Consider the following 15,864-nt stretch of genomic DNA (forward strand, 5'->3'; position numbering starts at 1 on the left):
AAATGGAAGCTAAGTGGGGAGAACATGTTCCATATAAATAGCATCTAATGCTGGCTTGGAAAGATGAGGGCAGAAAAAGACTATTTGGTTTTGCCCATTAAGAAACCCTTAATGACTTCAGAAAGATTTTTTTGTTGAGTTTTGGAGAGAGAAGGGCTAAGGGCTAGAAGAGCAAGGGAATGATGCAGAGGCAGAAGGAGGTAGATGGGCTCTTTTGTTTTGTAGGAACAGAGAGGTAAGACCACGTTTGAAATCTGAGAAAAACAAGCATCAGAAAGGGAGAGGCTGAAATGTATTCAAGTGTGATTGACAGAAGAAGGTCACAAAGGAGATAGGAGTGGATGAGACACATTTCCGTTACCCTTCTTTGTAAGCTCCTAGAGGGAAGGGCAAATGTTGGATACTGCTTCTAAAGAATTATACTAAGTCCTGGGCAGTGCTTTCACAATATTGCCTGGAGGAAGGGTGGTAAGTGGAAAGGGCGATGGATTTAGAATCGGAGGTCCTGGGTTCAAATCCCTATTCTGTTTTTTACCACCTTCATGACCTTGGGATGTCCTCCCAACTCTTCGGGCCTCCATTTCCTCAACTACAAAATTAAAATCAAAAGAGATTATTTTAAGGGTCCTTTCCATCTCTGAAATCTCTGAGTCCATTGCCTGTTGAAAATATTACAGATGGGATGATTAAAGGTATTTCACTATTTCAAATTGCCTCCAACCCATCAATGAGTATTTATTCAGTACCAACTAACTATGTTGCAGGCACTGTTAGGCACTAGGGATACAAAACAGAAGATGAAACATCTTTTCTCAAGGTGTTCACAGCATTAACGTAGGATCTTTATTGATCAAATTATAATAACAGCTAATATTTATATGTGTTTTCTATGGGCAGGTAAATGGCACAAAAGCTAGAGCACCAGGCCTAGCGTCAGGATCTGGCCTCAGTCACTTACTAGTTGTGTGACCCTGGGCAAGTCACTTAACCCTGTTTGCCTCAGTTTCCTCATCTGTAAAACGAACTGGAGAAGGAAATGGGAAGCACTCCAATATCTTTGCCAAGAAAACTTCAAATGCCTCAATGTCTCAATTAAGAGTTTAACATGACTGAAATGAATGAACAACAAAATGTACTAGTCACATAGTAAGGCTAACTATTTTGCCATTAGTAGTAGTAGCATGTAATTATTATATTTAAATATCAAGTCTCTAATACATAATTTTACATCTTAATCTAAAAATTTCTAGGCATATGAAGATAATCCCAAGTTAAGCCTACAAATGCATAAAAATTCAGTGCTACGTAATAAATTAGATATATATTCATGGCCCTATCATTGTTCAACTTACCATTTTCTGATTTTTTTCCACTAACTTGAGTTAAATTCAATAAAAAGTGTTGCAAAAGCAAGAAATTATCAAAAGCCTTGCTTAATCCAATAATAATATGCCTATGGCAACTATCTCTGGGTATTCATTCACCTATGAGCGGCAAAGAATAAATACAAAAGAAACACTACTGTTTTACCAATTTAGTAACCCAGGCATAAAAGAAAATGAGGTTGGTGAGGCATGATTTTTCTTGATGAACCCATGCTGGTTCATAGTGATCACTGTTCTCCTTTCAAAAGGCTCACAAACCACCACTGTAATAATCTATTGCAATGTCCTTATTTATAGGAAGACAGATACAACAACATATACATGCCTTGCAGACATAAAGCATATTTACTTCAAGAAGGAAAAGATTGTGGAAAATTGTGGAAATGAGGATTAGCTTCAAATACAGTTATTTCTGAATTTGACCAGGGAGTCAGGACAGATCAAGAAAAATCCTGGATTTGATCTGTCAGTTGAGCAAGCAGCCTCCTAAGGGGTGAATAGCTAGAATCAATTCTCCAAATGATGCCGATAATGCAAAGAACAGCAGGCCAGGGCATTATGAAGGGCTGGTCCATTTGTAACAAGTTGAGGTTCTTTTGTGCTATAGATTATTTACAACGACTCTAAGATCTGTAGACCAGCAGAGTGACAAAGGCATTAAGTCCCTTTCATGCTCTCAACCTATTAAATTTATGGAGTTAAAAAACTAGTCTTTCTGTACAATTTGGTTTTAACTGGTAATTGCCTTCCCATGGTTATGCAGAGGAAGCAGTATGTTGTGAACCGAGGAGAGGCCAGCCTCAGAAGGTGACATCTTCACAGGTATCCTAGGGGAAGCTTTGGCAAGACTTTGATAGTTTAATATCTGACGGGTTTTACTCCTCCCTCTGTAAACTGGTGATTCAGAAGCAGTGGGGTGCTATGGAGGAGGGCTGGGCTTGGGTTCAATTCCTACCCCTGTTGAAGACTAGCTAGGTGACTACAGGTGAGTCACTTCACATCCGTGACTCAAACCATTTTCTAACACAGTCACAGAGAGACCAATCCATGTCACTGGAAGGAGCTGGACCCTGGGAGCTCTGGACACTGATGAGATCAGAGTTCTACTTACCTCTACCCCATTCCTCAACCCCCTTTTTGCAGCATTATGATAATTCACTGTGATGTTCTCCTTCTTGCCTTTTGATCCCATGCTCTTTTATCATTTATACAAGCTGTCACAAAGGTACATTTTTAAATTAAGATTTTGGTCAATATAGAAAGCCTAGTTATACATTATTCACCTATTTGCATGCTGTAATTCAACCAAACTGTCACCTTTCTATTACACACACACACACATACACACACACACACACACACACACACACAACCGCTCTATCACTGTCCACCATATACACCTTGGCACTAGCCCACCCCAGTGCCTGGAATGCACTCCCTTCTCACATGTACTTCACAGAATCCCTACCTCCCATTAAAGCAAAATGCCTGGCATTTAGTAGGGATATAATAAACTCTTTTGATGACAGCTCAAACATGGTCTACGTGAAGCTTTCCTGACAGTTCCTTAACTGCTAGCACTCTCCCCTCCACCAAAGACCTTCTGTTTAACTACTGTGATTTATTTCTACTTATTTTCTTTATACTCATCTTGTAAGGGCTGTGTGTGTGTGTGTGTGTGTGTGTGTGTGTGTGTGTATACACATACACACTTGTCTTTCCCATTAGAATGCAAGTTAAGCCTTGACAGCAGGGATTATTTGATTCTTTATATTTGTGTCTTCAGCTCCTGGAACATAGTAGGCACTTAATAAATGCTTGTTGGGGGACTTCCAACCAATACAACTGCTTGAACAGAGGCAAACTGCCCATGCTTGCCACATGTCTGCTTCAGGCTGAAAATTTGCACCAGAATTAATAATGCTAGAAAAATCCAGTGAGAAAAGATAAGTGATCTGATACAACCCAGAACTACCAAAAAAAAAAAATCTGTCAGGAGTCCATGAACAATAGGCAAGGGGTGTGGGAACCTGTTCTTGAAATAAAATGAAAAGGGAAGGTTGGACACACACAGAGTTGAGTGTCTAAACTCAACAGTAAATGAGCAGAGATAAGGAGGGGGTGGGAGGATGGACTAAGAAGGAGGAAATAGCTAAAAGAAAAACAAAATTACTGATCCTGAAAGGGGAATTAAAAGGGAGGGGGGGAAGAGAAAAGAAATGGAAACGTAAGGGGGAACTCATCAACTGGAAAATGACTGAACAAATTGTGATGTATGAACATAATATTATTGTACTATAAGAAATGATGAAATATAGAATTTTAGAGAATCCTAAATATTGGAAATAGGAATTGCTGAAGAAGGAAGGGAGCAGAACCAGGAGACTAATTATACAAGGACAACATTGTAAAGAAAAACACCCTTGAAAGACTTAAGAACTTTTGACCAACCATGTTGGCTAAGTGGCGCAAGTAAGGGGTCTAGAGTCAGAAAGACCTGAGTTCAAATCCAGTTGCAGCTATTTATAAGTTGTAAGGTTCTGGACAAATTATTTAACCTTTGTCTGCCTCAGTTTTCTCTACTGTAAAATGGGGAAAATATTAGTACCTATCTCCCAGAGTTCTTGTGAGTCTCAAATGAGATAATATCTGTAAAGTATTCAGCACACAGTAGGTGTTAATAAATGCTTGTTCCCTTCTCTCCCTCTCACGTCTATCACGAAGCATGTTACCTACCTATTGGCAGAAAGGCAATGGATTCAAGGAACTGAGACATTCATTTTTGGATATGGTCAATGCGTCAGTCAGTCAGTCATCAAGCATCTATTAAATGCCTTCCATACATGCAGACCCTGTGCTAAACACTGAAGACACAAATACAAGGACCAAAACAGACAATTCTTGCCCTCAAGGGGTTTACATTCTAATGGAGGGACACAATATAAAAAGGGGTTGGGAGGGGTATGAAGTCAGAGGGTCAGCCTTGAGAGAAAAAAGACTGGCTCCTTAAATGGTTCTGGGAGGGAGGAACCATCGCTTAGGGGACTTGAGAAGTGTGAATTTCAGGGCTAACGTGAACTCTGGGGGATGGAGACTTTGGAGTGAAGCCTGGTGAGAAATGCATGGGTTCATTTTGTTTCATTTGTTTTGACTATGTTTTATCTGTTACAAGATTTGTTTCGTTTTTTTTCCTCTGGGATTTTAAGCAGAGAGAGAGTTGGGAGAAGACTGGGTTTATTAAAAGGGATACAAAAAGAAAAAGGCCAATGAACTATGTTTTTTTTAAACTACACAGATGACAACAGAAGGAATTCCACCAAGTGGAATGGCACTGAAAGTGAAAAGAAAACCAAGTAATATGAAACAGTAAGTCACAATTTTAAATACCGTCCCACTTTAGGTCTTCCTCGGTATCTCAAAACGTTTGGGTTCTCCAGTGGGAGGGTTAACTTCAGAATTTTTAAAATGCTACTTCAATGAAGTTATAAGCAAAAAAAAAATCAGCTATTAAAAATGCCTATTGATTTATTGATTTCTGACATGAAAACAGACTTAGCTGGGAAGAGGAGAATTAGGGCTCATAAATTATATGGACTACATTCTGCCATTAAAATTTGTACTTATCTTTCACATACTTCCTCAAATTCCATTACTTTGTCCTTCAATTATCTCTGAAGGATGTAAAGGACTAAATTCCATCCTACGTATTAACAGACAAACAACAGATCATATTTTGGTATAGTGCAAAGAAGGCGGAGTTTAGAAACAGAGGACCTGCTCCTTTCCCTCCCTATGTGACCTTGAACAAACTGTTTAATCTTTCTGGGTTCAAGCTTCCTTATGGGGAAAATGAAGGTACCTTAGATGGTAATTATAAATAATCCTATGGATTCTATTACGTCAATGTTGAATATGAGCTCCCTGAGGGCAGTGGCTGGATTATAAAACCTATCTGTATTACAATTCTATAACCTAAAAAAAATCAGAGAACTGGAAGACTATGCAGAAAATGTCTAGCTTCATTTTATAGTTAAGGAACTGGAGGCCTGGAGGAGTTGGCCATGGTCAGTTTGTTATTGGCCAAGGTAGAGCTAAATGTTTGTAATAAGTCAGGTGTTTCTCTCTGAATGTATCTATGTTCCTCTTTTTCTTCCCCAAAACATGTAAAATATTCAGCATTTTCAAATGACAGATAATCTAATGACAGAAAACCATATCAAACACTGCCTTATGCTACTGATGGTCTTTCTAGAGATGAAATAATCTATTGGTTCCAACCTTTAAAAATATGGGAATCCTTATTTCAACTCTCACTTGCATTGACAAGTTGTGTCCACAGGGACAGGGCTAACTACTGCTACCCCTCAGGGTCCTATGGGTACCTCCTGAGAGATAGTGACATTTTCTCAAATGATATGGGTTCAAGTCCCCATTCTGGTGTGTCCTCCTCAATATTAACTGCCACTCATAGCATGGTCCTTACATTATCAATACCCTTTAGAGGTCAGTGATGCCCCAGTGTCATTTAACCAATTAACATCAACTAGCTTTGGCAAATGATACAGCATGAGCAGAAATCACAAAGCATTTTCCTCAACACCTGTAAGCACACTCTCCCTTCTATCATCTCAATCCCTAAGGAGAGGAGGTTCAAGCAGGAAATTTTGTTGTTATGGAGTTATTTCAGTCATGTCTGACTCCCTGTGACCCCACTGGAGTTTTCTTGGCAAAGATGTTGGAGTAGCTTGCCATTTCCTTCTTCAGTTCATGTTACAGATAAGGAAACTGAGGCAAACTGGGGTAAATAACTTGCCCAGGATCACACAGCTAGTGTCTGAGGCCAGATTTGAACTCAGGAATGTTTGTTTTCCTAATTCCAAGTCCACTGTTCTACATACTGCATCACCAAAATCAGAGGACTAAAATGCTACAAAACATTTGCCCCTCCAAGTTCACTTCCAAATACAGCATAGCTGATAGAGAAGTCCCCATCACTACTTCTTAGCTACCTTTGATTGACCACTTTTCTAGGTCAAGCAGGTGACCCAGGACTTCACTCCACAGCAGCCTTGGCTATTTGCAAGAACTGACAGGTACTCCAATTCCCAGATGTCTGGTGGTCCATTCTTCCAACCTTTCCAAGGCTGAAAGACAGCAGCCTGGTCTGATATCCATTTCTCAATCGAACAGATAGGAGAGGGTGTTCACTGGCCATTTGGTGGTGGGCTGGGGAGGGAGATCAATGCCCTAGGATTCTCTTCCCACCTGGAAGCTTACAGTATTCCTTACCTGGATATTCAAAGGATGCTCTGGCAAGGAGAAAAGTTTTACAGTTATCTTTAAGTATAGGAAATAGATGGACAGAGGGTCTGAGAGTGGTTATGCTCTCAAATGGGATAGAATAATGTGGGATGGAAAAAACAGAAGAAACATATAAGAGAATGTATCTGACAATAAACTAGACTGAATTGCCCTAAAGTGACTGTGACATAAGAAAAGTTTTAGCCTTGCCTTTTTTTCTTTTGTTTTTATGAATGCTACTTTTTCACATCATATATTTCTCAATGACTACCCCTTCGAAATGAACTCTACCTTGTAACAAAGAATATACTCGAAACTGTCCAACACATTAATCACGCTGACAGCATATACTCTCATTCAGCAACTGTAGCCCACCACCTCTCCACCAAGATGAGAGATATATTTCTTCATTAGTCCCATATAACCTGGTCTCAAAGAAGTCAATTTGGCTGGAGAACTAAAAAAAATTTTTGTCCTCAGAGCATTAAATCAAGATGAAAATAAATTCATATTATTAAAGTGAGTACTCTCCAAGGATCACTCTTTGAAGTAGGAGATAATTTTATTACCTTTGCAATTAAAACTCCTCATTCCTCTTTCTCAGTCTTTCAGCACAAAGACATCAGCAGCATTATTTTTTTTAAAGTAATACAGTTTAAAACACGTTTTATTTATAAAAGCGTATCTACAACAGGTGTATATGCTTTATCTCTAGCTCAAATCATTTAATTGCAAGGCAGAGAAATTTAAGTCAAAGCAGCAAAATGATGTCCGGAAACATTTTTATCCTCCTTTCTTTGGAATAGGCTTTTTTCCTTTTGTTTAATTTTAGCAAGTATATAATCTCAGTCTCAATTCAAGGAGAGATCACAATACTCGGAGTGTCAAGTCAACAAATTATTTCCCATCTTAGTTACTGAAATGTGACATGTCTCCATATTTATCCCAGAAAGCTTTTTTATTAGTAATGGGGGATTAAATTTCATAGTCAAGAAAATTAGGTCCTGAGTCATGGAGGAAACAAAAATCTTTTCTATCAGTTTAAAGCCCCCTTAGAGAAATCTTCCGCTGCCTCTTCCCCGTCTCCCTTTTTTATTCATTCACTATTTTCCTGTTCCAAATCTCAAAGTGGTTTTTTTCTTTTCTGAGGGCTGAAAGTCATTAGCACTTCGTATAACACCATCTCAAGCCCTTAGTTCTAGGAGAGGTCACAGCAGGACATTGTGACCAGTATTACAGACTGAGGTTTGGAGTATCAGAGCTGGAAGGGATCTGGGATCACCAAGTAAGGCTGGCTAATTCTAGGTTATAAACAAACCCCAAACCTCCTTTTCTGATTTTTAAAGTATTTAAGCTTCCACATCAATGTCAGTTGCACGAGGGTGAAGTCTGTTTTGTTTTCATATCCTCAAGCTTAGCATTGCTTGGCATATGGTAGGTGCTTAATAAATGCTTCTATTTTGATCCAAATCGCTTTCCCCAAAGTAAATGACTGAGCTGTCTTACAGAAAGATGCCAATTAATTAACTATGAAAGGAAAAATAAAGCTTCAGTAAATCTTCTGGGAAAAAAATTCAATAATCAAATTTAGGGTTCTGTGCAACAAACATACACACCCCAAGTCCATTTTATAGCCACTGCGCATCTGGAAGGGGGAATAGGATAGAATGGGAAAAGGGATGGGCTAGGAATAAGCAGAGAGGCCTGCATTCAAATTCAGTATCTGACATTTACTAGCTATGTGACCCTAGGCAAATCATTTAACTTTTCTCAGTATCAGGATCCTCATTCAAAAAGTAGGTATGATACTAGAAGTCCTGACCTCATATGGTTGGTTTGAGGATCAAATGATATAATGTTATAAGGCTATTTGAAAATGTTACAGAATTATATAAAGATCAGCTATTATTTTACCAAAACCTAGGATTTTTGCAATTATCTTAAGGAGACTCAGAAAACTCTCAAATTTTTCATTTTAAAATCAATATAAAAACCAACATGGCATAAAACCTTTTTTTAAGTGGGGACGGGGAGGCTCTATGCCACAACTCCAGAAAGGGTTGAGATCTACCACCCTAAACATTAACCTTAGTTCCAAACAGGAAACCAAGCCAGCACATCTCGTAGTTAAAGATGTCATAAGCCAGGATTCTTTCAGGAAAAAAAAATTAGCTTTGAATATTTATGCATTTACAATATACTAAGAAAGACTGCAGTCCCAAATTCTTGTAAAAGACTTCCCTTCAAAATCTTCAGTTATTATTTTAAATATGATCCCCATCATTTCATTAGAGAACAGAGGACACACTGACCCAATAAGCAAGCAAAAGAAACTAGGAAAGGGAAAATGGGTGAGCAGTCAAGAGCTAGAGTTGAGGATATTTCTATGACTCCTTGCTGGTACTCTAGTAGCAGAGTGCAGAAACAAAAATATTGCTTAATTCTTCTTATACTTAAAACACAATCTGAAAATTCCCATCTAAACCAGTATAATTTGCAAAGAAGAATAAAAAAGCCTTAATGGGGTGTGTAGGTCCCTCTGAGGATTTTTTTTTTTTAATACACACCATGTGGTGCAATCTGTTACAGTCCAAAAGGCAAAAAGAAATTAAAATCCTCTTCAAAAGTCTCTGTTCCAATCAGATATTAAAGTCACCTCTAAATTTCTTGGAGGTTTTTAAAGCATCCATCAAAGGAGAAAATGCTATATCTAAGATTGGAAAACTATCCATCTTACTGCCCATCACCGTTAAACTTCAGCTATTTTGTTTGTCACATTATTCAGTTTTAGTAAAAATCCTTCAAAAAGATCATTTTAAATCCCAAATGAATGCAATTTAAGCTGTTGAGTGATTTAATTTACAAAACTCAAAGGAAATTTATGTTCAAATATTTGTTTGTTAACTTATCAACCAGTTTAATTCTGAAATGTGCCTATTTGCTTGACATAATATTTTACCATCTTAACAAATGTTTAGAAGTTGGTTTTTTTTTTCCTCTTGACTAAAGAGAAATAAGTTTCATATTGCTTTAATTCACCTTCTTATGTACATATGCTAGGGAAGATTTGATGTAAAAAAAAAAACCCTTATCATGTTCCTTTCTACTACATCTAAATCTGTTTACAAATTCAAAGCTGCTAAAAAAAAAAAAACCACCCTGCATTCTCCTGCTAAATCGACTGGATGGCTAGAAACCAAACTGTAATGTAACAGAAGAAAAATTACCAATTTATCTTCCTGACAGAACATTCTTGAGAAGGTATAAAACTGTGGTGGTCTCTATGCCAGGTTTTTTTTTTTTTTAAGGCTTTCAGCTTTTAAGACTAAACCTAATTTGGTATTTTTGTAGTTCTATAACAGTTCTAATATTTTGTGACATTTTGTATTGTGACACTATAGATGAAATTGTCATCGGACTGACACCCTGTACTGTTTACTCCTTAATTACAACTGTTAACACTGCAGAGAAGCGTGCTAATCTGCCATCACATAGTATGAAAACAACGTTATTGTTACAAACACCAACACCCACTCAACAGGATATTTCCAAGATGGCAGTTTATAGAAACTTATCAGCATAATGGACATTTCATTATAAAGTTGTTGTTTTTTTTAAACTCGTGCTATTGTATTATTTTAATATGAGCCAAGTTAAAATGAAAATGATCAAAAAATAATTTAAGTAAACATAGATTCTCATGAGGAGGATTTCCTTCTATGGCTATTGGTCCTTGTGCTTCTGGGATCTAAAATCTAGATAGCCCGAACTCGCTCTTCCCACTGACAGCCTATGCAGTGTTGGAATGAGTTTTAAAGCTATATTGTTTAGTAATTGTGAACGGATGCCTCCCTGAGAACTCAAGGAGAGGGAAGAAAGTTAAAAGATGAATGGAGGGAGAAGAGCCCATTACTCCCCTCAATAAGGGAGGCAATCCTTAGAAAACCAAGTAAAAATTCTATCAGACTCCTCTACTCTAACAAGTTCACTTGAAATACGTCCAATGGCTGCCTAGGTTAGCCTTTGACCTTTATGGCTTAGTTCTCTGCACTGACAGAGACTTTAGAGTTTAAACTGTGAGAACAAAAATGATTATTTTAGGGGATGTTCTTACTTCTCTAAACACATGAAACAAAATATTATTAAGAACGCAAAGAGTATTACATTGGAAGATCAGCTTTTCCACAGGTTTGTGACTCTGAGCAAGTCACTTCGACTCTGGAGTGGTGGTTTTTATCAGTTATGGTTACTGACCTTCCTCAGAGTTGGAACTAAATTATAGAAAGAATTATGCAAACAGAAGGTGCTAGTCAAACCACTCTGCTGTTTTTCTTTTTCATGATGGGTAGAAAAGAGTTAGGAACGGAAATGACACTGTTCTTTGTCTAAAGGGGTTACAGAAAGAAGACAGGTATGAAAAGGACTGAAAAGTGTTTTAAAATGAAATAAGTCACATAAGACACATTTTAACCATTTATTTAATTCAGTTCATCTTTCAAAATTTTCTTCTACACCCCTAAAAATTTGATGAAATAACAGATTAAAAGTAAAAACAATTCTCATCATTCTTTAAAAAGACTAATGTATTTCAATCCTGGTTTGACAAAATTTCCAGTAAATTTTAAAACTCTCCCTCCTGTCAGGTAACAGAATATACATTAATATATTCCCTTAGATGAACAAATTTCTTTAGATTGACACCATGTCCAGACAAGTTCTGCTTCCCTGAGCAGGTGTTCCGAAGCAGAGCCCCAAGGAAGAACGCCATCTTCCTTGTGGTTATCTCTCTGTGGCATCTCTGCTGTCATTTGCTGCTGGATTTTGATATCTAACACCAAGGGGATACTGTGCTTGTCCTAAAACAAGCGGCTCCCACTTGGGGGCCTGTTCTTCTACTGATGCCCAGTAGAGAGTCTGAAAAAACAAAACCCAAAAAGGAGAAAAGCAAAACAAGCAAAGGATCTTGGCTTTTCCAAACAGTCTAAATGTTTATTCCCTTAAATACAGACACACACTCATACATGCATATATATGTGGAATGCAATCTCCCTACAGAACATTTTATGTTAATTTTAGAAAAAAGCTGGCTACTTACTCCTCAATTTTCAAATTTCTCAGCAAAACCACAGAGGTTGGCAGAAATTCAGGTTTTCATTAAGTTTTGTGTTTTGATGCGCCCTCTTGTGGCTAACAGCATCATCTGTTATGTGGAATGTGGTACATTTCTTTGCTTGGTAATTTCAAACCAGTTGACAGGTATTTATTAAGTGCCTACTACGTGCCAGGCACTGTGAATAACCATTTGGGACACAAAAAGAGGCAAAAAACCAGTCCTTGCCCTCAGGGATCTCACAATAAAAATCTGGCACAAAAAGCTTTCCAGTGTGAAAATTTTGTACTGAAATTATAAAATGTAAGCTACTGCTCTGAAATTCATTTTTAAAGACATTAAGCAACAAACCACAGTGAGTGTGTTGTAGCTTAGGATTCAGGTGAATTTTGAAGGGAAAGCAGATGTTATCTTCTAGAAAAATACTCATCATTTTACAAGCAGCAATTTTTTTTCCTGTGACTTGAGTAATATAATACTTTCAAAGTCAATCCCAACACTTTCCATGCAAACAACACTAACCCCAATAAGCCACAGTGGCCTTTGTATAGGAATGGGGCCAATAAGGTTTTACTGGCAATAATCAGCACTCTCTGTTTCATCCTCAATGGCAGTGAGCATGGCACTGACAGGTCCTACAAGCTTGGCTGGGGTTCTCAGATTACTGCTCTAAGTGGCTAAAAAGAACTAGAATATAGAGAACCCTTTCTGGGGCATTTTGTTCAGTTACACTAATGTCATTCTAGCTTCAGGAAATAACTCTTGTGTAAAAATGGTATTAGGGACAGACGCACAATTTGATAGTGAGGAAATTTTAAAATATAAAGTTCTATAAAAGTAAAATAACACAGGTCTACACCAGTTCCATGAAACTATGTCTGTGGTCTGCGTAACAGCCTGACATGTTCATCCTGCTGTGCAAGGTCAATTAAGAGAAGCTAACAACTGTGGTCTAGGATTGGGAGTTTCTTAGCCATTCATGACAGGATTCACCCTTACTGTGTGTTATGAACCCTGGATGAGTAACAGGAAGGTATAGGGTTAAACAAAGAAAAAGACACAGCCTTCGCCCCTCTGCATCGCGCACGTCCAAGAGCTGCCTCTCTGACGGGGCCAGGCTTTCTTCTGTCCAGGTTCTAGCTTCCTTAACATCTTAGATGGCACACACAGGTGAAAAACAGTTTAAGAGCCCCCAAATATCAGAGCCTGTTTGAGTAAACAGCCAAAAGAGTATGAAGACAAAGATCATCTTTCCAAGAGAAAAACAACCTCAATCTCTCCCAAACCCTGAAGTCAATTCCTTTTCATCGTGAACATTTTCGTACATCAAATAATGCATGTTTCTGCCAAACTTCCCCCGATCTGTTCCTGCGCTTCACAGAATATAACACTTAGAAGCCGTGCTCCATAACAAACATATATTCAGGCCACTTATTAAACTTTCTGTGAAGAGACTGTGAACAGCTATTTTTAAATCCAGCAGAGAGGACACAGATTTCAAGGGAAATGCTCATTACGATTTTTATACCATCACCTTAAGATCCAGTCTTCTATTTTTGCTTAACAAGACTCCTTAACTAAATAAAATTTCATTAAAAGTAAACAAGATTTTGATAAATAGATCTTTCACTTGATTAAAATCTGAAATGTTCTTTAAAGGGATAAATCTAAAAAGTGTATACATAAATATCTGGATACACAATGAATGACAGCTTAGATATGGATGTCTAAAGGTGACCCAAGATTCTTACCTGAAGATTAACCATTTCAATTTGTGACTGTAAATGTGCATTTTTTTCAAGTTTCTCTTCTAGTGTTCTTATATCCTGTAACAGAAATCCATATTTCAAAGGAGAGTATGGGGACACAAACATACAAATATTTCCTATCTCTACATGCTTTACTAAAGTAAATTCTCCTTGCACTGTGGCAACAATATGGTGGAGAAATCAGTGTGCGAACCAAATCCTCAACCATTAGAAGCAACACCACACATTTCTGTTCCTTAAACATAAAGGCTACTTTTAGGTGACTACTTATTCTCTAACAGTCAACCCTTGCTTGGAGTGTTCATACAAAATAGCAATGGTTTTCAGATTTCTTTAAAGCAGAGTGAGATTCAGATGCCACACAGAGCCTCAGACCAGTTCTGAGCACCTGAGAGCTGTCTGAACATTTGCTCACTGCTTTCTTGATGCCCTCTGTGACCCAGACGATACAACTGGAGTATCATATGTGAAATGGACAGAATTCCAGATTTTTATTTGTGCCCAGGTGTAACCAGCTCTGCCCACACAGCAGAAGCTGGTGGGTCTGCCAGCCCAAGCATCTCCAAACCCACAGGCAGAGGGGATGCCATCTGCAGCAGTGGGGGCAGCACGGTGATCAATAAATGCCACAGTGTCTGAAGAACTGATGTATGAGGCACTTTAGGAGATGATTTATGGATCAAAACTGAAAACGTAAAGAAGAAATGGGTCCTTTTAGAGATATAAATCTTTCATGTTAGATACGCTCTTCTAGAAATGATTTCTAGATTCAGGGAACTGGTAGATTTTATAATATTCATGTGCCTCTGTAGCCTAAAAATCTCAGGAAGCAGTATGTGTTCTTCATTCTAAAGAATATTTAAGTAGCTTTCACTCAACTTTAACTTCTGTATGTTTAGGGTTTTGTTTTGTTTAATTTAAGAGTCTAAAGCAACTATGATACCTGATTTTTATTTATGGTTTGATAAGGTCTTACCTTGATAATACTTAGAACTAACACCAAATCTGGAGCTAAAACTAGCTGTTTACCAAACCCCTGAACTCTGCTGATCCTACCTTTTGCTGCCTACTTAAAGGATCAGCACTTGGGCTCCATTTACCTACTATTATGTGAGTCAAAAATAAACAAAACAAAAAATCAATCTGTGTAAACTCTCTGAGGTTCCTAAGTTGCTAGAAAAAGGGAAAGTTCTCCGATCTATGAACAAACACTGGAGAAATCTAAGTACAGGGCTGTTGGACAGACGGAGAGGGATGGGAAGGGGCGTGGGAGTGGGGTGTGAAGAAGCCAATGCTGAACAGGAGAAAAAAAGAGAGCAGATGGCAGCGGCGGCGGGAGCAGGGAATGGGTGTGAAGAGTAAAAGGGAAAAACAGGAAATTCCCTAAAGGGACTTCCCAAAGTTGTACAACCACTGCTGCACCTGCTGTCTAGAGGAAGGAGATTTAAAGAAGAAATAGTCGATTTAGGAATAGAAAGTCTATTAAACAGCTTGCCTGTCCCGTATCTGAAATTTAAAGCTGAAAATGATGGCTGAAAGCTACCGATACTGGGAAGTCAAAATAACAACAGAAACCTGACTGGGGCACGCCAAGTTTTCATAAGACTTTAGTTAAAAAAAATATTTTATGATTCCAATAAAGCAAAGAGACTTAATTATATTCTGAAATAAAAACGTATAATCCTGAGAAATCATAAACTGAATGGCACAATTATTCCAGGAATAGTTGTTTAAAGCTACTTATTAAAATGGCAGGTTTAACTCAATTCAATCCAAATCAGTGAACATTTATTAAATGTCTCAGGTGCAAGACACTGAAAATATATAATCTAGTGGGGAGAAGAGACATGTACACAAAGAACTATAACACAAGTTAGAATATGACAGAATACATACAGTGGAAAAAGACGCACAATGGCCTAAGAGATGGAAGGGGAGAGGACAACTTCCAATCAGGGAACACGACGGAAGGCATCATGGAGAGCCTCTAAGTTTCTTGAAGCAGGGCCGTTTGGTTTTTGTTTGTGTGCCCAGTACCTAGCACAGAGGAGAGGGCTTTCTAAATGTGTATTGGCTGCTGAGATTCAGGGACACATGAACTGAGTCCCCAAGGAGGGGAAGGATGTCAAAGGGCAGGGGTCGGAGGAGTCCCTCTGTCAAAGGCAGGCAGGTGAGATGACCAATCACAAGTGAGGGTTTGACTAGAGCAGCGTGGAATGATATGGAATAAGACAGGTGAGAGCCACATTTCAGATAGTCTTGAACTGGAAACCCAAGGAGTTCATAGGGCAGATTTTTG

General features: G+C 38.2%; 1 protein-coding gene across 10 annotated transcripts in view; it reads right to left on the reverse strand.

Annotated features, from left to right (window-relative positions):
• The window catches only part of CEP15 (centrosomal protein 15), a 57,571-nt gene that overhangs the window by 21,393 nt on the left and 20,314 nt on the right, over nucleotides 1-15,864 (reverse strand). For 4 of the 10 annotated variants that reach the window (XM_072650195.1, XM_072650193.1, XM_072650196.1 and 1 more), the window contains one exon: nucleotides 13,548-13,622. The exons of 2 other annotated variants lie outside the window; for them this stretch is intronic. In XM_072650195.1, coding sequence (XP_072506296.1) covers nucleotides 13,548-13,622 — 75 coding nt within the window. Of the gene's footprint in view, nucleotides 1-11,146; nucleotides 11,601-12,859; nucleotides 13,003-13,547; nucleotides 13,623-15,864 lie in introns of those variants that run through there. 4 more of the 10 variants (XM_072650198.1, XM_072650197.1, XM_072650200.1 and 1 more) reach the window with 2 other exon arrangements.

Source organism: Notamacropus eugenii, chromosome 3 (assembly GCF_028372415.1).
Source record: "Notamacropus eugenii isolate mMacEug1 chromosome 3, mMacEug1.pri_v2, whole genome shotgun sequence".
NCBI lineage: Eukaryota > Metazoa > Chordata > Mammalia > Diprotodontia > Macropodidae > Notamacropus > Notamacropus eugenii.